The sequence below is a fragment of the Fistularia commersonii genome, chromosome 20, assembly GCF_037954325.1.
Source record: "Fistularia commersonii isolate RoL2024-O1a breed Wild chromosome 20, RoL_Fcom_v1.0, whole genome shotgun sequence".
In the NCBI taxonomy this organism is placed as follows: Eukaryota; Metazoa; Chordata; class Actinopteri; order Syngnathiformes; family Fistulariidae; genus Fistularia; species Fistularia commersonii.
The window spans coordinates 14,138,236-14,161,790 of NC_141303.1; the positions used below are offsets into that span (position 1 = coordinate 14,138,236).

At 44.6% G+C, this 23,555-nt stretch overlaps 1 protein-coding gene across 3 annotated transcripts; it reads right to left on the reverse strand.

Moving 5' to 3' along the window:
* Positions 1 to 294: 294 nt before the first annotated feature.
* fam49a (family with sequence similarity 49 member A) lies at positions 295 to 23,555 on the reverse strand. Of its 3 annotated transcripts, XM_086167306.1 has the most exons (13): positions 23,463 to 23,545; positions 10,682 to 10,730; positions 7,666 to 7,745; positions 7,295 to 7,374; positions 5,892 to 6,013; positions 5,521 to 5,626; positions 5,230 to 5,366; positions 5,070 to 5,147; positions 4,062 to 4,178; positions 3,896 to 3,975; positions 2,923 to 3,049; positions 2,778 to 2,848; positions 295 to 2,459 (listed from the first exon to the last, which is right to left on the reverse strand). In XM_086167306.1, the coding sequence occupies exons 4-13, from the start codon at positions 7,365 to 7,367 to the stop codon at positions 2,396 to 2,398; spliced, it is 975 nt and encodes a 324-aa protein (XP_086023432.1). In that variant the 5' UTR covers positions 7,368 to 7,374; positions 7,666 to 7,745; positions 10,682 to 10,730; positions 23,463 to 23,545; the 3' UTR covers positions 295 to 2,395. The 3 variants fall into 3 exon arrangements, with proteins under 3 accessions (XP_086023432.1, XP_086023431.1, XP_086023434.1); XM_086167305.1 differs by lacking the exon at positions 7,666 to 7,745 and having other exon boundaries at positions 23,463 to 23,555; XM_086167308.1 differs by lacking the exon at positions 7,295 to 7,374 and having other exon boundaries at positions 23,463 to 23,555.

Consider the following 23,555-nt stretch of genomic DNA (forward strand, 5'->3'; position numbering starts at 1 on the left):
TTATTCTTTCTTTGACTGACTGATGGACCAGAGCCATTCAGTGAAGACTGATTTATTTTTAGCCTTGTTGTTGTCATCATTCTGTTAACTATTTTGTCCATTGTTACACTGCTGTGACAAATTTCCCCAATGGGGATCAATAAAGTATTATCTTACTTCTGCCCTTTGACCTTCTGGAGGTTGGATTCAGTAACATCAGATGTCAGGAAATACAGTATTTCTACTTTCCAAAGATGAGAATCTGAGTACTTGGCCTGTCGGACCCGACAGTGGAGAAAAAGTACAAGACAGACGTTTAGAATAAGAAAAGGTACCACCTTTATTGTCCAGCTCAACTCAACATCTCATTGCAATACAAAGCCAAGCAGTAGATATGACCAGGGACTCTGAGCTCCAGACATCCAACAGACACTCTCTTTGACACATAGAAGAGCTTTGGTCTCCATCACAACCACCACACAGTAGCATCTTTAGGGCCAAGAGAGAAGCTTCATGCACATCAATCATCAGGGAGATTTTTCTGTCCAGACACTGAATATCATTTGTACACGTCGCTTTCAACTTGTCCACGTAGTTTGCATAGAAATACAGCGTCTGATATCCACACACACACACAAATATGTATATATACTTCTTCTCCGTTTCGGCTTTTCCCCCCAGGGGTCACCAGTGAATCAGCCTTCTCCACCTGACCCTATTCTCTGTATCCTCCTCTCACACCAACTACCTTCATGTCCTACATATACGTGTATATACACACACATGTATGTATGTATGTATATACATATATATGTATATGTACACATACACATATATATGTATATACATACATATATTTACACAGGTGTGTGTGTGTATGTACGTATATATACGTGCATATACATATATACGTTTATATACATACAAATATCGTGTATATACATATATACATTCAATATACGTATAAATACATGTAGAGACATACATATACACATATACGTGTATATACACATATACGTGTATACATATATACATGTATGTATACATATATACATATATATGTGCATATATGTATATATACACATACATATATATATCTATATGTGTATATATACATATATGATATATCTATACCAATATAGATATATATGTGTATATATCATATATATCATACACATACATATCTATATCTACATAGATATAGATATTACTAAGTACAAGAGGGCAAAAATCTTAATGAAAAGACTGTATTGTGACACGCCTGAGGGTTCAGTTGGTTTCTGGCTCCAGAGTTGGCATCTGTGAGAATGAATGACTGCTCCTAGAGCTCCGAGCATCAGACAGTCGTTAAGGCAACTCAGGCTCTGACTGGATGCAGGAACCTGACAACAAGAAGTCCTCTGAGAACAACAATATGGAAGACTATGGAAGACACCTGTGACTCCAACAGAGGCTCAAGGACAGTAAGCATGACAGCGCTCCTGAGGAGCCCAGACAGGGCAAGACTACTGATAACAAAGTGACAGGCTGCTTGATCAGGAGGGTGTGACTTGGGTCATTAGAAGCAGATTCTGAGGAGACTGTTGGAGATGTATTGAATTGAAATACGATTACACATAGACAGACAGACATACGGACACACACACACACACACACACATACATACGGGGAGGGGGAAATGACTCCTTTGGACAAGGCGGAGGTTTAAAACTGACTTAAATTAAGTTAAAAAAAAAAACAGGTCAAAAAAGCTTTTCAAATAGTCACATCATTTGCTAAAGAACGTTTTGGCCTTTTTAGAAAAATATTTATTACAAAAAGCTCAGCGATTAGAGACGTGCTCTGAAATCAAGGCAGACACGCCGCTGTCCTTCAGGGCCTCTACAGAGCGACGACATGCCCGGGTGCTCAGATCCACGGCCTCCCTTCAAGCCCACCAGGACTGAGCAGATGTTAGTGGCTTTGCCTTCAGCGAGGGTTGCAAACGCGAAAAAAAAAAAACACTACTAGGATGATGCACTCCTGGACATCAAACCAATGAGTCCCTCCCTCCGTCCGCTCCTCGCCCGGACGCGGAACCATCTCCTCAAGCAGGAAGCCGGACTTCTACATTTCCACAGTATTGCAAAAAAGAACCCTCCAAAACCTGATTGTTTCATAGCTGAGATACGCGGTACTGCCTTGATTTCTTCCAAGCGCAAAGTTCCAGAAGCTCCGATGTAAGGCCGACGGGGAAGATCGTTTATAAGAGGCATGTCAAGTCCCCGCACATCAGGTGACCGTGGAGGGAATGACTATGCAAAAACACACCGGTATTACTATCGTCTTTTTTTTTAAATACTGTAAACATTTACATCTTGAATGAGGTCAGAGCACGGATCCTCTTGGTGTTTGTGAAAAGTAGACAGGGCCGGTGTTACTGGAGCATCGTCCGGATGGTCTTTGGAGTCGACTCATCATTCAGGTGTTTGGTGGTGAATCTGAGGGAAAAAAAGGGAGGGAGAACTTATTGAGTGTGGAGGCCATTTCAAGCAGAGTATAAAAATGTGTGTGTTTCCCAGAGAGTGTCCCTCAGGAGAGAGGTTAGGGCTCACACAGCTACCCTGTGAGTACACTGCTACCGCTGTGCTGGTATGTGAGGCCCAGGCGCTCTCCACCCAGCAGGGGCTAGTTAAAGATCATGTCCACGTCACTGCTCTAACTAGCCCTGGTTTTCAAGAGCTCATCTCATGAACATTTAGCCTGAGTGCATCTTCCCGGCTGCTTTTCACTGCGACAAGCGTCTCGGTGACACGTACTTGAGGGCGTTGAGGAGACCTTCCACGTTGTCTGCCGGCTGCTCCTTCAGAACTTTGATGCAGCCTTTCATCTGGGAACAGAAGGAAGTGAGAGGTGAATCACATGACGGACTCTCCCTACTGTTTATGCCCATGCATGTCTTACGTCGATCTTGGAGGACTTGTTGAAGGCACCGTTTGGATGGACATGGTCGTACAGGATGATGACCCCGACCATGACCCGCATGCAGAACAACAGTGTGTCCTCACTGCTGAAGCGACTGGAATACTCCCTGGGAAGGAGAGAGAGGGGGACAATTAATGTCACAGGGAGCTCGTAACAAAGTAGACGCTGGAGCTGCACGTACTGCTGCTGGCGCGGCAAACAAACCCTACGCGGACGTAGAGTGTTTTACACACACTTGTCCCTTCAGCTTACAGCAAGGTATGTTTCTGCGGGTGTGTGCCGGAGAAGGAGGACCCATAACCAACCAGTGACTTGAAATGTTCACAAACACGACAAGAGATTGGGCATGTAGTGACTGGCGGGAGTGTTAGAGCAGACGGGAGTATAGTGAGTATGGTGACTGCAGGGAGACTAGTGAACACGGAGAGTATAGTGAACCATTACCCGTACTATTGTCAAGTGTGTTAAAATCCTAATTTCTATCCATGTTCTATTGAGATGTCATTAGTTTTATAGATATTTTCTTTACATTTTATGGCTGAATGTTCTGATTTCGGCCCCCAGTATGGAAGGCACTCTTCAGATTAGGTTCATCGTTTTACCAGGATTCTATTTCTTGCATGAAGACAGTCATTTGTAATTTTATCTGACAGACCGATGTGAATAACGGTCTTTCGTCAGACTATCCTAATAAGACGTCTTTCCAATGATTCACAAATCAATAGCATCGTAGAACAAAACAGAGCATAATGAAGACTTCTGAAAGCTTTAAGAAATCATGGTATTGTTGATTAAGGTCATGTTGTCAAATGGAGAGGTCGTCGCCTATGGAGTTTTAAGGATGTACGGCAACATTAAAACCCCAGTAACATCTGCGCCTTCGCTCTAAAACCCTTAATTTCTGTTGATGTGGGAACGAGTGAAAAGTGTGCAAGAACTGCGAAGAACTCACGGCGTCTCCAGCATGACCTTACAGACACTGGCCATCGTGCTCAGGCAGTCTGTTGTGTTCTCCAGAGGAAGAGTCTTGTTCTGCTCAGGACACAAACCTGGTGAAACCTGTGAACAGATGCGTTTCCCTTTCCCGAGGGGAGACGGCGTGATCATGTCGCTCTCACCTCCGTCACAAAGTTTGTGGTGGAATTGCTGAGGGTTTTAAGCATTGGCGTGGCCTCGGCGTAGAAGAGGGACATCCTGTTGGCCATTTCGTTGTTCACTTCATTTTCAATGTCCAGCTGTGAAAGCAGAGGCAAACGCGTCACCGGGAGAGCGGGCATACAAATCCTTCTGTAGCCATCAGGGCTAAACATGGACACGTGCCAGGTCATCATCTCGACATCTCAGCGCAGATAATCCAAATCCAACACGTTTTCAGAAATAGGAGTTTGAAATCTAGGGCCTGACTTGGCGCAGGGGTGGGGACACTGATCACCTGACCTGCCGATTTCCGATCCGCAGCCCTGTACTACTTATCTCAACTTTAGATCTCTTCAAACAGCGGAGGCCTTTGAGATGTGTCGTCTCCTCGTGCTCCACGTGCACAAGGCTTCGGTGCTCAGAGAGCTTCATTATGGATCGGCCCTCCACACATGACTCACCCGTTCCCAGCATCAATCGTATCACTCCTTCCCCACCCCCCGGCTCCCCACCCGCCCTCTGAGCCCGCTGCCATAAACGTTCTCTGCCTTGTCAAAGTCCGACCAGACTTCTCGTGTTTTTTCTGTTCTCTGGAAAAGTAGCCCTGGAGATTTTCCTGGTTCCTGAGGTTTGTTACAGAATAGGTCTCAGCATCAATACCCTGTACTCCAGGAGCCAGTCGTTGGGTTCTCACGTATTTTCCGGGCATCAATGTCAACCCGACGTCCACCACGGCATCTCGGCCTGTGTGCTTTTGTCCTATCTTCTGGCCGAGATGCACCAAGCACTACCTGGCCCCAAACCCCACTGTGTGCTGGTACAAGACAGTGTTATTACTTGACCTGGTGGCAGAAGGTCATAAGGAAGCATATTTTATCTCTAAGCTTCTGAAACCTCCTGCTTTAGATTTGCACTGGCCAGGTGAGAGCCATCAACTTTTCTCTGGCCTCAGCCCTCGAGCACCCCATATTTCTCTCCAAAGCCCTTACATCCATGTTGTTGATCCGGTTCCGACTGATGGTTCGTCTGTAGTAGCTGAAGTCGTTCTGGATGGCAGGAATCCTCATCTAAGGGGAAAAAACAACCTGTAATGTGATACAATCTGCTGCAGGAATGTTTCACAGCGAGGTCTCTGTAACTTGGCGGTACCTTGAGCTCGTCAAAGCGCAGAGTGAAGTGGAGGATTTCGGCAAACTGTTTAGCCAACGCTTGTTCCTTCTCCAAGTGCTGAGTAGGTGTGAAGGGGGGGCAAGTCAGACTCTCCAGCAAGCTCTTCAGAGCCTCCTCTGTATGAATGCACACACACACACACACACACACTAACACCCTGAAAACCTTGGACTTACAGAATCGATTTGCAAATTCAGAACAAAAACAGCCAGACTGCAAACGACTGATCTGTGTTGCTCTCACAGAACCAGATCCCTCGGGCAGACAGACCTAGTCTGAGAGAGAAACTGTAGAACTTCTTGAGTTTGATGACGAGCGGACACACTGAGTTCCAGGCTCGTTCCTGCAGTATGAGGTCGTTGGGGTTTTGAATTGCCTGAAAGAACACAAACAGCAGATTGGCTTTAGAAAACACGCCCGATGAGGGACGTCATTCTGGAGAGACTGTACCGCCAACAGTGTGGGCAGAAGGGGATTTAACTTTTCTGGCTCGTGTTTCAGAGCAGCATGGTATTCTCTACTCCTCTTAAACCTCTGAGCTGGAACACTAAGCAATTCATGATTGCATGTTTTTTGATTCACAATTGTTGCTTCATAGGTTAAACCCAGGGTTTGACAAAGCATTAGTTTGCGATCCTCACATCTCTGATCTCCTGGCCGGCTCCTTTGTATGCCTGCAGGCCAGACAGGATGCTCTCCGAGTCCTGCAGGACTGAGTTCACCTGGTTCCACACTTCACGCTCTCCTTCTGTTGGCTGAGCATCTGTCGCAGGAGCATGCAGAGAAGAGAGCCACCGTCAAGACCCGAGCCTCCAAAAGTGCTGCTTCTAACATCAAAACCTCATTGGTGAAGGTCCACATTTAAACACATCCATGTCAACCACAGTGCGACGTGAAACAACTTTTACAACATAAACTGATGGCATTAAAATGAGAATGGAATCTGGGGGTGAAGGGATACGTGAGCTCCGTGTCTTTGTGACCGATGATCAACTAATCATAGACAAGAGAGATGTTTCCATACTTTTAGCGTCGGCATACTAAACCCTGCAGATATTTAAACAATTAAAACATCCAAGTCCCTGCAGACGGTAAATTAACTGATCACGATTACTGAAAGAGACGTCATATCAACGTGTTCCAATATTCGTCGGCCATTTACAGGACTGACAGTACGAAAAGCCTTTTGTTGAAATACAGCATCCGTCTTAATGAAGATTGATGAATCCAAAACATGCTTGAACAGTCCATGTGTGAACGAACAGTAAAATCCTGTTTAGCACCAGATGGGTGAATTCCACAGGGCTGGTTTTCAGTTTGGAAGAGGTCTTTGCTAAGTGTCTTTTATCATATTTGACTGTTTTACGAGGCTCCTGAAAACAATCTACCGTTACGTGCAAGCCGTATTTACGAGCCACCGTGTCAAACTAAAAATATGGAGCATCTTTTGGCCTTCAGAGCAGGTCCACTGCCGTCGCTGGTGGGCTGCATGGGGAAAGCAGCTGGAAGACCACTGAGGACAGCATACTCTTGACTATACGGACAGGGCAGGATATTCACTGAGGCTCTACAACTGCAGGGAAGATTTAAGGGCTTTACTAGAAATGTGCTAATTTATCATTTTAATTGGTATTTACATTTCCTTTTAATGTAATTTCAAAAGACAGTGAATTCATTGATGTGTTCATACACACACACACACACACACACATTATGTACATATGACGTGGGAGCATCATAATGTCTGAATGGCATGAAGAGCAGGGGCATGCAGAGAAGTTAGTCCGAGCAGACAGATGAGGTCAAGGGTCAGTTTCATCGTTGCTCAACTTGCTGGCCTGGAGTTTAGAGCCAAGATGAACCCAATCATCAGCACTAACAATGGCTTTTCAGAGCAGAAGGACACTTTGGAGAGTAAACGTTCAATTCAGTTCCGAAACAGAGCATACTGACCCCTGACCAACTGCAACAAAGGGGGTTAAAGGAAAAAGGACTGGGAATGGTGGGGGATAGGGGTCCTAGCAGAAAGGTAGGCTTTGCTCACTTTCAAAGTCAAGGAAAAAGTTTGGCCCCTGTTCAAGCTCTGTGCATGTGAGCACTTTTAACAGATTCCCCATTAGGTTTCTGCAAGAGAGACACAAGCAAGAAAGAGAGGAGGAAAATGTACGTCTGAGGTTAGAGATTCAACGTGTTATTAGAGCAGAGGCCGGAGAGGGCCAATCAGAGCTCGAGAGCAGGATGACCGGGGGAAAGGAGGAGGACGGAGAAGACAGAGGAGCGGACAGGAGAGAAGGTGAGCTCCTCCATGGCTTCAGTATTGAAAAAAGAACCTGCTGACAGAAAGCAAACATCTGAGGGGACAAAAAGGTTACCCCTCCCCCCCGATCTCTCTGCTCCATCCAATGCCACACTTACTTTCAAAGTCCAGGAAAAAGTGTGGATAGTTCTCTATTTCCCTTGTTAGGACTTTTAGCAGGTTACCCATTCCAGCAAACCTGGTGGTCGAAATACAGTGATGACACAAAAACACATGAAAACACAGAATACATCATTACAAGGTTACACGGGAGGCACGTCTGAGGCACCGAGTGAGAGCCGCTGGCGGAAACTCCTCCAAATTGAAGAAGCGGATCGAAGACGCTTTAAGTAACTGCAGGATTCGCCACCCAAATCCCTGACGCCATTCTGTTCAGCCAACATTACTGAATGGTCTAGCTTTGCCTCTTTAATCACAAATTACTTGTGATTTTTAATAACTGTGAGCTTGTGCATTAGATCGTGCACGTTAATCTTTTGTGTGTGAATTTAGACTTCAAACTGTGCCGTGGTGGGCACCAGGATCTGCTCCGAGCCTGTGCCTGCCTGAGCCCCACGAGTGGAGAACCAACGCCCACCCTCTCTGGACATGTGGAGTCTCTTCCTTTAAACATGTGGCCAAACACCAGGATTGAAGTCCTACACGGCTCTTACTCTATAAAACCTTTATTGGAGGTAAAGGGTAGGTAGTAATTTTCCTACAGAGCGGAGGCAGGCACACACACAGCGGGCCTGACAGTAACGCAGCACCAGGCCACAATTACTGTAAGAGAAACTACGTCACGCCGACCAGAAAGAGAACAAAACAATCGAGCTGGAGTTTCCGCGCAGGCCTTGAATGGGGGATAGAAAGAAAAGTAACTTTATGCAACTTTATTTTCATCAACTTTAAAAAGTGCACAACCACAGAGCCTCCTCACAGAGGAGTCTTTTCTTCTCTGCCTCGGCTCTGACTCCCCTCGACTTAAGTCTGAGTGTAAAGCGATAACAAGAGAGACTCTGTGCAGCAGGACGCGCATGATAATCACACCGCATTGCTCTTTACAGCTTCCAGCAACTTCCAGGCTATTTTCATTCCCACTGCTCCTTCCTCATCTTGCACTTCCTCCAATGCTCCCTGAGGTGAGCGTTTGTTAAAGTTGCTGCTGCTGCAATCTTCTTCTGGTCTTCTGGTGCTCTTTGGTTCTAAGACAACTGTTCAGCTCCAAACAAACGCTTTGCAGCCACAATGTGAAGGGAGAATTCAGCACCCAGTTGTTCCAGAGTGGGGCAGCAAAGCTTCACTCTCCGACACAGCTCACAGGAATGGTGTGTGTTTGTGTGTGTTAGTAAAGGGTGCTGGTGACTGACTTTTCCAGATGAAGGCTAACCTACTGCTGCTTGCCATCATGTCGGTGACCTCACCGGCAGCTAGGTGACCTCGCCAGCAGGTAACCCCCCCCCACTTCCTTTAGGATAATTTATGCATGATTGTGTGTGTCCTATTACAGCCACGTAATTCTCTAGTTCAAGCTTTCAAACAACCCAGGAAGAAAAGGCAAAAGTCAGGTTCCGTGTTGGTAGCATGCACTTACTTGAAATCTACCAGTTTGTGAATATGGAGGAGAGTCTGCATTGCTGCTCATCTACAAAGTAAGATATGGGAAGTGCCATGGTGCCTATCAGACTGCTTTGGGTGACAATAGCCAAAATTCCAATTTCCAGCCCTTCTGGACGACCTTTTGGTGTGGGTTAAGATTCACACATACTGTAAATATGAAATGAAGTCGGAGCAAAACGTAATGAATGCAGACAAAGAGCTGCAATTTCGATACATACATCAGTCTAAAAGACAGAAGGTCACTTATCACAGTGTCGACCCACAGCAAAGTTAACACGGACTGAGAGGTCTGAACGTTGACTGCAGGCTGAAACACTGGCGTTTCGGACGGACGACTATCCACGACAACCTGCCTCCGTCCAGGTTGTTTCAACACCTGCAGCCAGTTATCTACCAAACAGCTTATTTGAGTGCAGAAGGAGGGCTTCTGTGGCTTTCAAATTCCCAATGCCTGGATCAACTAAGCTTCTGACAGAGAAGAATTTGCTGGTTCCAGCCTTCAGCTGGGACCAGACAAGAGGAAAAACTACTGAGGAAATTTTCTTGTCTGCTCAGTTCCTCTCGCTCAACCACTTATCAATATGGCCTGGACCGAAATAGTGGAAACTTTGACTTTCCTCTTTCCCGTGGAATTAAAAATCAGCTGACATAGGCTCAATTAAAGGGGAACAACACAAATATACCACTGAAAGAAGTATCTCAGAAAAAAAGTTGAGCTGAGGCTCCGACCAAAATAACATGCAAGAGGCACGCATTTCAGTGGAAGTCTGAAAGAGAGGCTTTTTTCTTCCGCATAATGCCATGCATGATTTGTAATTAAAAAAAACAAAAACTGGACAATCTACCTGACATTCTCTATGTCCTCTTTTAACCTCAGCTGTTACATTCCTCTCGCTCAGTAAAAGCAACGCTGACGCTGCACCGCACTCTGTAGGCTGTTTGTGCTTTATAATTAAAGCAAACTGTTTGCATTTAACACACCAACAGATCTGCATTCAGCTCCACAGTCCTCTGACGAAAGAGAGGGAAAACCAGCTAGGCATACTGCTTTACGTTTAAAAATGCTCTGATGTGGACAGCAGGGGTGTGAGGCCCTGTTCCCAAAACACATTCAAATAGTTTATCATGGATGAGAAAACGGGATCTTATTTCCAGACAATAAACACTTTTCAAATGACAAGTGACATTGTGAGTAACAGTGAATTAAAACACCATTAAATTCACATTGATGATCTATCTATTGGGGGAGATGACTAAGGAAAGCAGCACAAAGTGGCTCCTGGTGTTCAAGTGAATTTGCTCAAATATACTTTATTTTGGTGTTTATTTATCGATAAGAAATGGGCCAATTCAATAATCACCCTTAAGATGCATAGATTAAGCGCAGCAGAATGAGAAGCAAGATGAACAGCTTGAGTTGCATCCTTTTCTAAACCTTAAATTGAGAAGTGGTCAAGATGAGCCTTATGGAACGGCGAGCGAATTCAGTGCTCTCTGCATGCAAGAGTGTTTTACCTTTTCGGTGCAGGACCTGCAGTCTAGATCATCCGCTTTCTCTTTGGCTCTAAAACAGAGAAGATGATCGGCATTACTATTGTTGAGGGTGGAGGGGAAATGACAGTGAAAACAAGACGAGCAAGCGTATCTTAACAAGTGTGTGTCTGCAGCAGGGTGAGTCACACAACTGAGAGTGCAATTACTCCTCGCTATCAAGTTTCCCCTTTTCTCATGACACAAGCAGGCATGCCCATAATAAATACAATTTCTCATCACAACGCACACTGCTTCGATTATTCAGAGCGGAAATGTGATCTGTTGTCAGTGAGGGACCAAATAAAGCTGATTAAGCCTCGGGCTGATGCTCCTTCACCACAAAATTAAACATTGGGTGACAAGTCGATGAAAATGGTCGCTGCGAGGCACCTAAACTCCCTCTGCTGTATCACAAACAGGCCACACGGACCATCAAATTCATCTTCAACATGCTGAGCTCATGTTTTAGTCTCAGAAAACATCACGTCCTGGCTGGTGCTCATCAAAAGGAAAACCTTTGTCAACAGCATCTATGCACCTTACGAACCTTTGCTTTGCTATATTCAATCATGGAAAAACTGCTCTTGGAACATCATGTCACATACACACAGCTGTACTCAATACAACACAAAGCAATGTGGATCGTAGGACGGAACATGTATCTGGGGACTCTGGACACTGATAATACATCTCCAGTATTGACCATTATTAACAATACTTTCACAAGGAAACCAGAAGATACTTGAAGGTTAATGACCCAGGGAGAAAACACCAGGGATGATACCATATTGTGATTTTTATAAGGAATTTAAAATATTCAGTGCGATTATCTTCTGCAAGCAGTTTCGTAACGCAGCCTTCTCTATGGAATCTATGGGACATAAAAATCCAGTAAATTCCTTCAAAAATAAAAACTCCCTCTACAAGTGAAGTCCATTCATTCAGTGCTCATGAAAGGGGAACAGCACTTTGCCAAGTTTCTACTTATGCAATATCCGGCTGTGATTCCCTGCAGGAGGACAAAAGGTTAAGACTTATTTTCCAGGCCTCTCCTAATTCTGCTGTCCTGCACAGGTGCACAAAAGTTACTTTTGGTGTGCCATCTGTCCTGAGCTGGGGGCCGTGCTCATGGAAGATAGAAAACACTGCAGTTCTGAAGGGGGGGAGGGAAATCACTTACAAATATTTTCTTTATCTGAATTCATAAAATGAGTTAAAGATATCATCCTCTTATCTCCTACTTCATTCTACTCGTATAAAATGGCAAAAAGATGGGGAGGCACATGGTCGAGATCTGCTGGACTGGATGAAACTGGAAAAAGCACTTTGTTAGCTTCTTCAAAGGTTTCAAGCATTTAGAGCGCTGTTGGTACTATCGAGACCATCATCTTCACTTGGGGGAATGAGTGTGGTCTGACTTGACCTCAAACGCGCATGTGTCCATGCACGCACCTTTGGCGTCCCTTCTGGATATTTAACCCGTTTGCAAAAGTAGCACGTGGACACGCACGCACACACACAGCAACGTCACACTCTCATCCCTTATGCAACAACCAGCTTCTGACTTTCTGCTCCACTTTAGCCCCACGGTTCTTCTTCCACTTCTGGCTTCATATTTCCCCCTCTTTTGCGGCTTCCTGTTTCAGATACAACGGCCAGATTTTCCAGTCGGCCAGCAGCCAGAGACACAGATGTCACACTAAGCAGTCGGCTCATTTGCACAAACACAGCGATCAATCTAAATCACCAGGACAGCATTTACAAAATTGGTTGGCAGATATTATTCGTGAAAGTAGTCCGTGGTTCTCAGACATTCGCATCCACATTAGTTCATGGCACCTCATTGCAAACCGTCCAGGATTCAGCAAATACATCATGCCGTTAGGAAGGCAGTCACTGAGTTAATGTCGCCCAATGCAGCATGTTGTGCAGCACAACAGGAGGAGATGCACGCTCTCAGGAAATAAAAACGTGTTTTTCAGGAAATATCAACTGAGAGCTAAAAGAGGGATTTCCAGAGCATGAATGCATTAATGATAGACACAACAATCTGGGCCATTAAGTGAGCTATGAAACACAGGATGACTGAGACTTCCGTAAGAACCAACTGCAAAGGTCAGTGACACATTTAAAGCAATTTCATATCCCACTATCATTTGAGGAAAACAAACAACAGCCTTATCATTGAGTAGGAATTACTCCGAGAGAACGTTTTTTTCTTACTATAAAGTCATTGACTCAAAAGTGAGTGGTAAAGATATTCTTCATGTGACTGTGCAACATGGTTAAGGCAAAGCAAAAAAAAAAAAAAGAAAGCCTATTTTTGTCAACAAGTTATAGATACCCGTCAAGACACAGTGAGGGCCCCCCACTGTATACTCTCAGTGATAATGTGGTCGTCTCTGAACCAAACATTCCTGGTTCCATTCCCTCCTCCTAGCCTGCTGGAGTATTGTTGAGAAAGACACCGGCCCCCTAACTGCTCCCCGGCTTAGCGTCTGCCTGCTGCTCAGGGTTCACCCATGACAGTTCAATCCATTGGTTGAATTTCACTGATATTGTGCTTTATGTAGAACTAAATTTGACAAAATGAAGATCTAACTGTTTCCATAGTGACAGCACACGACCACTAAAATGGGGAACAAGAATATAACGGAGAGACTGTCAACAATACACACACACCGATGCACACTTTGCAGTTCAGTGGTTGAATGCTAAAAAAAAAAAAAAGTCCTCACATCCATCGGGTTAACTGTAGAGGCTAAGCCCAATGTCTCCTGCAACCATGGTTTACGCTAGAGAACAAAAGTCCATAACCCACAGATCACCAAGTTAAATGAAGCATACCAGTGAATGTTCACGAGTCCCTCTTATCAGGCCCACAATCAGCTGTGTGTTTGCACCCTAACATCAGCCTCACACTGCGTGGATTCAGCATATCACCCAGCCATGTTGTTATCTAATGAAAATTTGAAGTTTGACTTCTTTTCCACTTTCCTTTTCAAGGATTGGGGTGATGATCATTGATAATAATAGCCTTGGAAAAATGTAAACAAGTAACAACCATTCTTGAAGTTACTTACAGGGATAAAACCACCAGAGAGCAGAACTGTCCCTCTCAATGAAGAATGTCCTCACCATACAGCAACGAGCTTCCACCAAGGAGGTCCAGGTAGGCCTGTCGCTGGCAGAACTGATAATTGAACACATATCTTCACTAAGTCTGCACTTAATACAAACAGTAAATGGTCCCTGTTGGCTTCAGGTTTCATTACACACCTGAGACACCGTGACACCTGTGCTTCACGACAAAGGCCCCATCAATAATTGACATTTCCCTTCTACTTCATTTAACATCGCACGTCGTAAACTTTTAACAAGAGACATTTAGAGAATAAAAGCCCCACGGAGATCACTGGTTCTTATTTTTGTACCATAGACGTTACCTTTATATTTCATCAGATCTTAATTTATGAAGATTTGGAAGCTAGCGCGGGGGTTTATCGGAGTAGATTTTATTGTAATTGTGTCTCATGGCATGCATTAATATTTTATTCAAACACTTATAAACACCATCTACGCTGAATATATGCAACTCTCAGGGATTTTCTTGTGCTGCATAAAAAGATAATTCACACAGTTTAACATGTAATTAACCTTCTGTTTTATTGCTATGGCAGATAACTAGTCTTCCAGAGTAACTGATAATCTATAATACTCTGCAGCATTGTGGGGGTTGTGGAGCTGGGTGGACATTTTCTCTGTTTGTTGGAAATGCAGCTGTCACTGCATGGAGACATGGAGCAAAACAACATCTCCTCGGTGTGTTTTCATTTCCGGAGAATGATGACGAAGACGGGCCCGGTCAGGAGCAACGACAAGTGGACCACTTGCCGAAAGAGTAAAGGAGTCACACTGGACTGGAAACACAATGACCCTTCAAATGCAGCCTTATAAATTCACAGTTTACACAGCAGGGGTCCTCAACAGTTTTCAGGTCAAAGGCCACTAACTGACGGAGAGAGGGAGCAGGGGCCCCCTACTAAAAATGTTGTATGAAATTGTTTTTATATCAAACTGGGCACATATAAACATACCTTGCTACTGTGCATTCAGCACTAAGCTATTCAAAGGAACAAGTTGATAAGATCACATTTCACACTAAATGTGTGCAGGTACATGGAGCAGGATGGCCATGGCGCTGCCATTGATCAACACGACTCAGTTTAAGTACCAGTGCCGATGGCAACATTGTCTGGAAATCATGTTTTAGAGCAGTTCAAATGTAGATTCTTATTATAAACATAAATTTGGAAATGAGTGAGGTGATGACGTAATGAGTAACCGTTATATCATACAAGACCCAGCTATTAGAATAACAGAGGGACTTGTGTTGTCATTGTTTTTGTCAGGACTACTCTGAGCGGAGTGCTGGCCAGCAGAGGCCATCTAAGTTGCAGAGTTTCTGCATTTCTGACTGACAGAAAACAACTCCTGCCTCCGATTCTCCATTCACTGCCATATGCAGGATTTGTATTAATGGGTGTTTAGAGACATTTCAATTTGAGGGAGAAAAAAAATTGTAAAAATAAAACAGGATGAGAAAAATCAACTGACACAGCCAAACTGCCTTGCAGTTCCTCTGCAGACCCCCTAGGGGTCATGGAGACCCCACTGAAGACCTCTGCCTTACAGTGACAATATACTCAACATGCTCCCCTGACAAAAAGGAAGGCCTTGGCCTGCTTTGGATGAGGACAGATTGGTCTTCATGTTTCATCTAACACTGAGGAAATATCTAAAAATATGATTTTGTTTGGTGTGACTAGGTAAGATGGAAACAATGTCTTGGTAAAGGTTCTGAGCTCATTGTTCAGCTCTTATGTTATAGTGAAGGTTGTATCATTCTCTATTCAGAGATAGGCAGCAGTACTGGCTGCAGCCTAATCTATTGGGATATAAAATCCACTGTTCATACTAATGCACACATCCAGTTCTCTAGATAGTCATTTAAAACAAGTATACATTATGAACAGATGTACATACAAGAGGCTACATAGAACAAGTGGAAACATATGGCCACACAAGAGCTGTGGTGATTTGCTACATCCTCCATAAGCCCAGAACCATTGCTGGCGTGACAGCTGGTGCCTTCCCTGATACCCAGGCTTGAACCTGGAAATCAATTATTTACATGAATGAGCCTTAACTCCACCAACGGAACTGGCTTATTCTGAAATGGATGGAGGTCATGCGATGGAGCGGCTATGAGCTTTTGTCTCATGATTTCAGCCATGAGGAGGATAAATGTGTTTGTCAAAGATTGTTGCAGCGCATCTCCAACTGTGAAGCAAATAACGGTGTGGGGGATGAACATACTCTTGAAGGGGGGTACATCTAGCCCGGGGAGCTCTGGGCCTTCATACAGACAAGGGTTCATACAAGGGTTAACCGTCATGGACGTTCAATGGGCCGGAAGAGTGAGACCCTCCTGCGAGTAAATGTGTTCACGTGAGTGTTTGTGACAACTTCCCCCATCCTGCACGGCAACAGCCAACCAATGGATGTCACTTTAGTTGCAGTTCAATGCTGTCTGGGTTTTGCCCGACACTTTGCCCACACAGCAACCATCCAGATTCAGTGAGGATGAAATGCAACCCTGTCTTTAAACAGCCATGCATTGAATACATCACATAAAAACAAAGTGGCAGAACTGATTCTAAGTAACCGAAACACTGAAACAGAAATGCTTGTCATGCAAATGGAGGATCAGCTCCTATCACTTCACTTCCTCTTCACATTCTTTGTTTCATTATATCATCTACCGTGGTAAATTTTCTATGTTTGGAGCCCCTATTACTGCTTAACAATACCAATGATCCACTTCCTCATATACATTTATGACAATCATTTGGCAGCTACACCTCCCGAGGAGAGAAATTATCCAAATTTTCTGCTCTTCTATAATTTTGTCAAGCGTGATATAAAGTCTCGATACTGGAAATTCCAGTCCGGTTGAACCTGGCCTTAGCCTTGTAGAATCTGGTTGCACTTTGCTTCCTCATTATCGAAATAGTGATTAAGGCATCAGGCGTCAGTCCATATTATGGGACAAAAACAAGCTTGCAAGTAACAAGACGTTGTTCCGTCAGTTTTAATCCTGAACAAGTTCAGCTTGGGCCCCGTTAAGATTGCTGCGAGCATGCTGACAAATACTAGCTGGAGTAAGTAAATATAATAAGAGTACAGGGTAGCGAAATACATGGAAGTAGGAAAACAAAAAACACAGAGTGATCAGCGGCATCAAACAGTCCATTAGCTGCTTGAAGGAGCAACAATTTATCTGGGAAAAGGCTGTTTTGTATTGAAGCACTTTGAGGCGCTTCTTTAACATTTTATTCATGCACCACATGACTAGACAGCAGCTTCCCTTGACAAAAAGTAAGCAGGGGAATAAAAATGGAAAAACTGAATAAGGGATACCTCCAAAGGATTTTTCACACACGGGGATGTACTACAAAACAACAGAAAACTTTGGGTGGCATGTGGTCAAGTTAAGCCCATTAACTGTAGTCCAAATAAAAATGTTAAAAACCCACTTGGCTTCCACTTGACAAGCAGCGTGACCGGCCCCGGCTCTATGGATTCATTTTTAAAGCCTCAGCTGTTTTGATTGGCTTTGAAATGGGCCTTCAAACTGGGTTAGAGGAGCTGCAACTCCCTCAGGCTCCTTCTCTGGAGCAAATGTGACAGCAGGGTGTGTTGGCAGGGGGGTTGAGCTCTGCTTGAGGCGAGGTTGGCAGAGTTTTGCCCTAATATGGACACCGGTCCGGGGGTGGGGGCGGCAGGGGTTATTGGAGGGAGAGTCTGGGCTGGCCGAAGGGGAAACCTGCCCGGCATCACAATAGCAGCCATGTTTCCCTCGCCTATATCACTGACTCTGTGTCCTGCGACATAGAAGGTCGTACTGTTCTAAGCCACTAGCCCTGTGCTTTGAGGTCTTTGGGTGCACAATGGAGGTCTCTTCAGTAGCAAAGAGTATATTTCTCAATGTTTCCTACTCACAAGCCTCACAGACTGCAGTCTCACACACACTTCAGCTGCTGCTTCTGCCAGCTGGACCTGCTGTCTAATTCATCGCTAACCTCTAATGGAGGGGGAGATGCTCCTACAAAGACAACAACTCAACCGGGGGGGGGGGGGTTGTAGTCAATGTTCACAGAGGCTTTGGTCAGAAAGTGGGCGCAGAGAGACAAGCTGCATGTGATGGGAACAATGGAATGAGGGACAGAAATCAAGGCAGCAGACAAGTAGGAAAGTAAAAAAAAAAAAAAAAAAAAAAGGGTGTTTGGTATTGCAGGGGGGCGTGGGGGCAGAACAGTTTTCTAGCCACCAGCAACCAAGGCAGCGTAGAAATTCCTCCTACATTGTCCCTCAAAGCCACTTCTGTTCAGCAGAGTCAAAAGACTGCGGATACAAAAGGAGCCATGTCTGCATGTGACTGAGCCGCAACTTCAGTTAGCTTGTTTTAGTAGGTGAGCTTATGAGCCCGCACACACACACACACACACACACATACACACACACAAACACACACACAGTGTATGATGCAGGGCTATGAGGTAGGACAGGGAAACACGGAACAGGTAGGTGACTGGAAGAGACAACTGTCATCACATTGGAGGGTTGTAACACCAGATAAAAGCAGAGTGTGAGGTCACAGGGGTCCATGACTTCACAGGAGACTGTGATGAGGTCGGAAACTGGACACGCGTGTCATAAAGCAGAAGGGCCAAAAAGCATAGGAAGCTGTGGAGGATTTGACCAAACCGATTCAACCTGATGAAATACATCTGAATGTACAACCTTAGGATAATACTTTATTGACCTCCACGGGGGATATTTGGGAAATAGCCGATGACAGTGCATAACAAAGAGAACTCATTCAAGTCCCATAACTTTCAAGAAAGGTAGTCCAATAAAGGGCTTCCAATTTTCCAGTGCCCTAGAAAGTAGAATGCTTTGGGCATTTGTGTAAAAAATGTCATTGTTGATGGTAGTAAACACAAAACCAACATGACAGATGGTATGCATTTCAATAATTCACTCATGTCTCCAAAATAATAGACATCTCATCTAGCATATGTCAGAGAGAGATCTAACCAACTAAAACTATGATTTTACTCTATATCAAAACACTGAGGTTTCCATTCATCACATTACTGCCTTTCAACTTTCTGATGTTGCAAAGCAAACAAAGCAACAACAATCTACAATCTAAGGAGAGGAAACAATGGAGAAACTGAGTGGCAACAAGCCTGACAATCAGCACTCTGCTTCTGAAATAGCAGCAGACATGTACTGGAAACTGCACAGCAATGTGCTCACTGAGCGGATGGGAGAAGAAAAAAGTGAAACGTGAGCAGGAAGTGAGCGGGGTCACAAGGTTCCACACACGAGTAGCCGGACAGAAGGGGTGAAAAGAACAGGCAGATGGGAAAAGAGAAAGGTGGCAGGCAGACAGGTAATGTGCTACCTGAGACAAGCAGAGACAAAAGCAATGAGAGAAAAGACTTGCTGAGACATCATCAGAGGGGACTGAAAAGAGGAAAAAAAGACACTTTGTGCAAGAGGATGGTGTTTGGAGCACTTGTAGTTTAAATAACCAAATGTCATTTTTCAGGAGATCACCTGAAACCATGGCTGAGCTCGTTCATCCGGTCGTCAGACCAAAGGGCTCCAATCATTTTGCCTTATGTTTTTCCTCCCATTCACTAGCATGTCAGTTTCTAATAGGGAAGTGCAGGTTGTTTGTCCATTCCCCCCTGGCACAGAAGATGAAAGAACCTGTGATTGATCACAATGTTCAATCACACCATACTTTGAAGAGGCAGGGACAAAGAGATAAATGAATGTTGCAGTAGATCAATGAAGTCATGTAGACAAAAAGAGCTGAGAATGTTTTGGGTCATCTTATAAATTTGATATCTGAGGCTTTTGATCACTATCCTTGTGTTTTGTATTTGGGGTGGGGGTCCTCCTGAACCAGCAGCAAATCAAGGACATCACCTTTATATTGCCTGAGGAGGAGAGCTCAAACCACTGGCAGTGTGCATGGTCTTTTAATGTGTATGTGCGCTCACACGCACACGTTTAGTCCTTCAGTCCAGATGGCCTGAAGCAGGAGGTGGCAGAGGCCTGGTGTTGTGGTGGTGCAGGTGTCGCTAACTAGTTTCTGACCTGGTCAGTTGTCATATCAGTCTGGGTCTGAAATGAGGGGCGGTTTGATGCACTGAGGTACAAGCAATAAGCTTGTCTCGTGGTTGTACTACGGTATTAGCAAACACGAAGGTGTTAATCTCAATGTTTACAACGGTAAACCCATTGACTTGTAAGAATTAACCATGACCTGGATGACAGAGAACTTCCATAGGCATGGTGTCAGTTACTGGGCCCCAAAACACTTTTCGATCAATATTTAGAACAAGACAGAAGTAAGACAGTAGCTTTGCAACACTGGATTGTCTTTAGGGTGACTGGGAAAGTTGATGCTTCCTTCAAATCATTGCCAGAAAACACTTACAATCCAGTTAAAACAGTCTACTTGTGGATCTATGTGTTTATTATATACCTTTTTGCAAAGCTAAAGGCTGTTGCTCGTTCAGGGGAAAATACCTAGACATATAACGCACTGAAATGTTTTATGGACAGGACAGAGGCAAGTTGTGTGTGTAACAGGAAACTTTCTCAAAAGTACAGTTTAAATAGCAATGTTCCGAAGTGTAACAGGAAGTGGTTGACATTCATGTTACGCCCAGGACACCTGACTGATCTAAAGACTACTGACAGCTCTGCTTCCAGCCCATATTGCCAGTAAATATCTTTGCCCTAGCAGTGAACCAAAGGTCAATTAAAAAGGACTTAAAAAGCTGCAGTTTGAGCTGCTTTGTTATGAAATGATGACTCACAACAGTGATCGATATTCAACCGTGATTTCTAATCAGGCAGGTCAGCTTACAGACTGCAGGCATATACACAGCTCCTTTGGTTTCACTTTAAAAAAGCACATTAATTCCATAGTGCAGTGCATTTCAGAGTTTGTCAATGAAACTACAAAGTGAAAAAACACCCATGACAAGCAATAATTCTAAGGCAGAATTACACTGAGACCAAAAGACTATCACAAATGTACCAGACACTCAAGGCCACCCATCCACCCCGACAAGCTCAATATTCAATGAGCGTTTCTCTCAGAACAGCTTGATCTACCAGTTGTTACCATGACTCATCTTCAAAAAATGGAGAAAACTCTCCCTCATCGTCTTATGAAGCCTGACAGATCGTCTTCAGATCACTTTCACGAGTATCCTAGCGTGCAAATGATTTGCCAGTGTTGCTTTTAGAATTACTAGAACAGCTAATGGATTATCCAGAGGGTTGATATAGTTAGTTCTTGACTGACTTCTGAAAAAAAAAAAAAAAAGAATAGAATTATAGGAAAAATTACTTTGATTATATGCAACTATTTGTTTGCATTATCAAATTAGTGTTGCTGAGCGAGGTAAGAGTCTATAATGTGTAATTTGGATTATGATTCATTCCTGTTTGGGACCATCTGCACCGTCTTGCAACAATTTGACATTTATGAATGTGTGAGAAGAGATTAGTTTCCCCTCTGCTCTGTATCTCCCATGTTAGTGCTGCTGACTTGCTGGCATGAGCAATGACTTAGTGATATAAGAGCTTCACACTGCTTGTTCAGCCAAAATCTCAATCAGATATAAGACTTGGCCCAGATGCAGATGGGAGGAAATCCTCTCAGATCTCCAGTGCTGTCACAGCACAACAAGTGATTCAAGGACTTGTATTATTACCTATCACATGTTTAAAACTTCTAGAATGTACACTGTTACTTTCACTTTAATATTTGAGAGACACTTTGTGGCAGCTGCCAAGAAGGGGTACATTGGTAAAAAAGAAGCCCTCAGATGCAACCGTGTACTTTCCGAAAACTGTAATGAAACTTGTTTAACCGCAATGTGCAGAAATGCCACCTCTTTCTCAGATACAATTTCCTGTTTGTTACAAGCGCCAAGCTGTGAGAAAATGTAACACTTCAACATTGAACTGATCGGCCGGTATATTGGTGGTGAGCATTACAGCCACGGACCCACACATTATTCACACATTTGAAATACAATTGTCAAGTGACATGTGTGCACCTTTCACTCTTTGGGTGAAACATCTGAAGTGCAGACAGTTTAACAATAATAGAGTAGTATGTTTATGACAATAGTGTACAAAAAGGCTGTTATGCTGTTTTATTAAGACTGTGGTTGAGAGACATAAGATGTTGTTATATTTTTCTCAGCCCTTTTTCCAAGACCAGGATTGACTGCAGACTGTGGGGGTTTAGTGCACTGCTTTTAGCCAAACATACCCGACAGACGCTCCAGCAAAGGTCCTGAGCTTCACACTTTTACAGCCACAGAGTCCCGGTGACAAACGTCAACAGTTCAGACTCATGGAACCAGGCTGGCATCTCTGCGTTCTGCAAGAGGTCAGGTCCATCCACAGCCACGATTGTCTCGTATGGAAGTCCCGGCACTGAACAGCATTCCAGACATGCTGCAATTACAGGCTGGAATACCAGCTGAAACACAACACGGCGTGTTCCACACACGCACACACGCGCCCGCGTGCACTGCGGCTGCGCAGCTGTTGCTGTGCTTGGCTTGCCTACAGAAAAGAGCCATTCTAGTCACCGAGAGCCCACAGTGCACACAACGCTGACAACTCACAGGAGAGTGCATGTGTGTCGGGCTGGAGATCCTCCGCAAGTCTGGACTGGAGTCCTGACCCTCCACACCTACTGAAGACTAACTGACCACAGCCTGATGGATGGATGGATGCCTCTTTCTGCTTATTAAATATTACATTTCAGAAACGTTGGTCCAGAATACCTGACGCCTCCTATGCGCCCCTGAATATGCAACATGTCAAAAATCAACGCATGTCAGAGGTCAGACATTTAAACACATAAGGCAGCACAGAATGAAGTTCTGCTGTCACAAGTCATGACTGCAACCCAGTTATATTTACAACACAATAAAAGATGTGGAATTGACTGTAAATGAAGATAAAGATAAATGAGATGAAGTCCGAGCATCATCTCAACAGCAGAACCCCCGCAGTCCTGCAGACACCCCGGGAGAGTGGCGTGTAGGTTGGAGGGGCTCGGGAGCCCCGGTAAAACGGCTCCCTACCCGGAGGGCTGCTACTTTACAAACTGTTTGTGCCTTTCCACGCCGGAGCGTCACCCGAGGACCGGGTTGGGGGTAAACAAACGGGCCGACGGAGCTCAGGTCGAAGTGGGAGCTGGATACCGTGGGCTAATGTTAGCAGCTAATGTTTGGAGGCTAAGTGTGCTAGCAGTTGGAGAGCAAAGCAAGACGGAGGAACGGAAACCGCGAAGACGAACCCTTCAGGGGCAGTGTAAAGGCTAAACCGGCAGAGGGAGAACGTCCGCGACTTAGTAACGCCACGGTATCTCTACTCGTCCGGGAACTTTCAGTGTTACTTAGCCGGTTTGCGCGACCCTGGAGCGGTAGTTTGACGGTTAACGCGACCCTCCCGGTATCATCGCCCAACATGTTAAGTCATTTGTCAGTCAGTCGGCCGGAGGGGCGGCACAGCGGAGAACCGGTTCGGGGAAAACTCAACTTCAGACAGACTTTGGAAGTGTTGAACATTCGGAACTCACCGGTGCGCGGCGCTGATTGTCCTTTCGAAGGGAAGAACCGAGTTACCGGTCTGAGATTGTCTCCGACCTCGTTGCCCCGCGTATCCCCGGCGG

Coding starts and splice junctions, on each gene's coding strand:
- fam49a (XM_086167305.1), bottom strand. CDS start 7,367: ATGGGGAATCTGTTAAAAGTGCTCACATGCACAGAGCTTGAACAGGGG. Junction 6,014..7,294: donor CTTTTTCCTTGACTTTGAAA/GTGAGCAAAGCC, acceptor CTCCTGCGACAG/ATGCTCAGCCAACAGAAGGA. Junction 2,460..2,777: donor GGTCTCCTCAACGCCCTCAA/GTACGTGTCACC, acceptor TTTTTCCCTCAG/ATTCACCACCAAACACCTGA.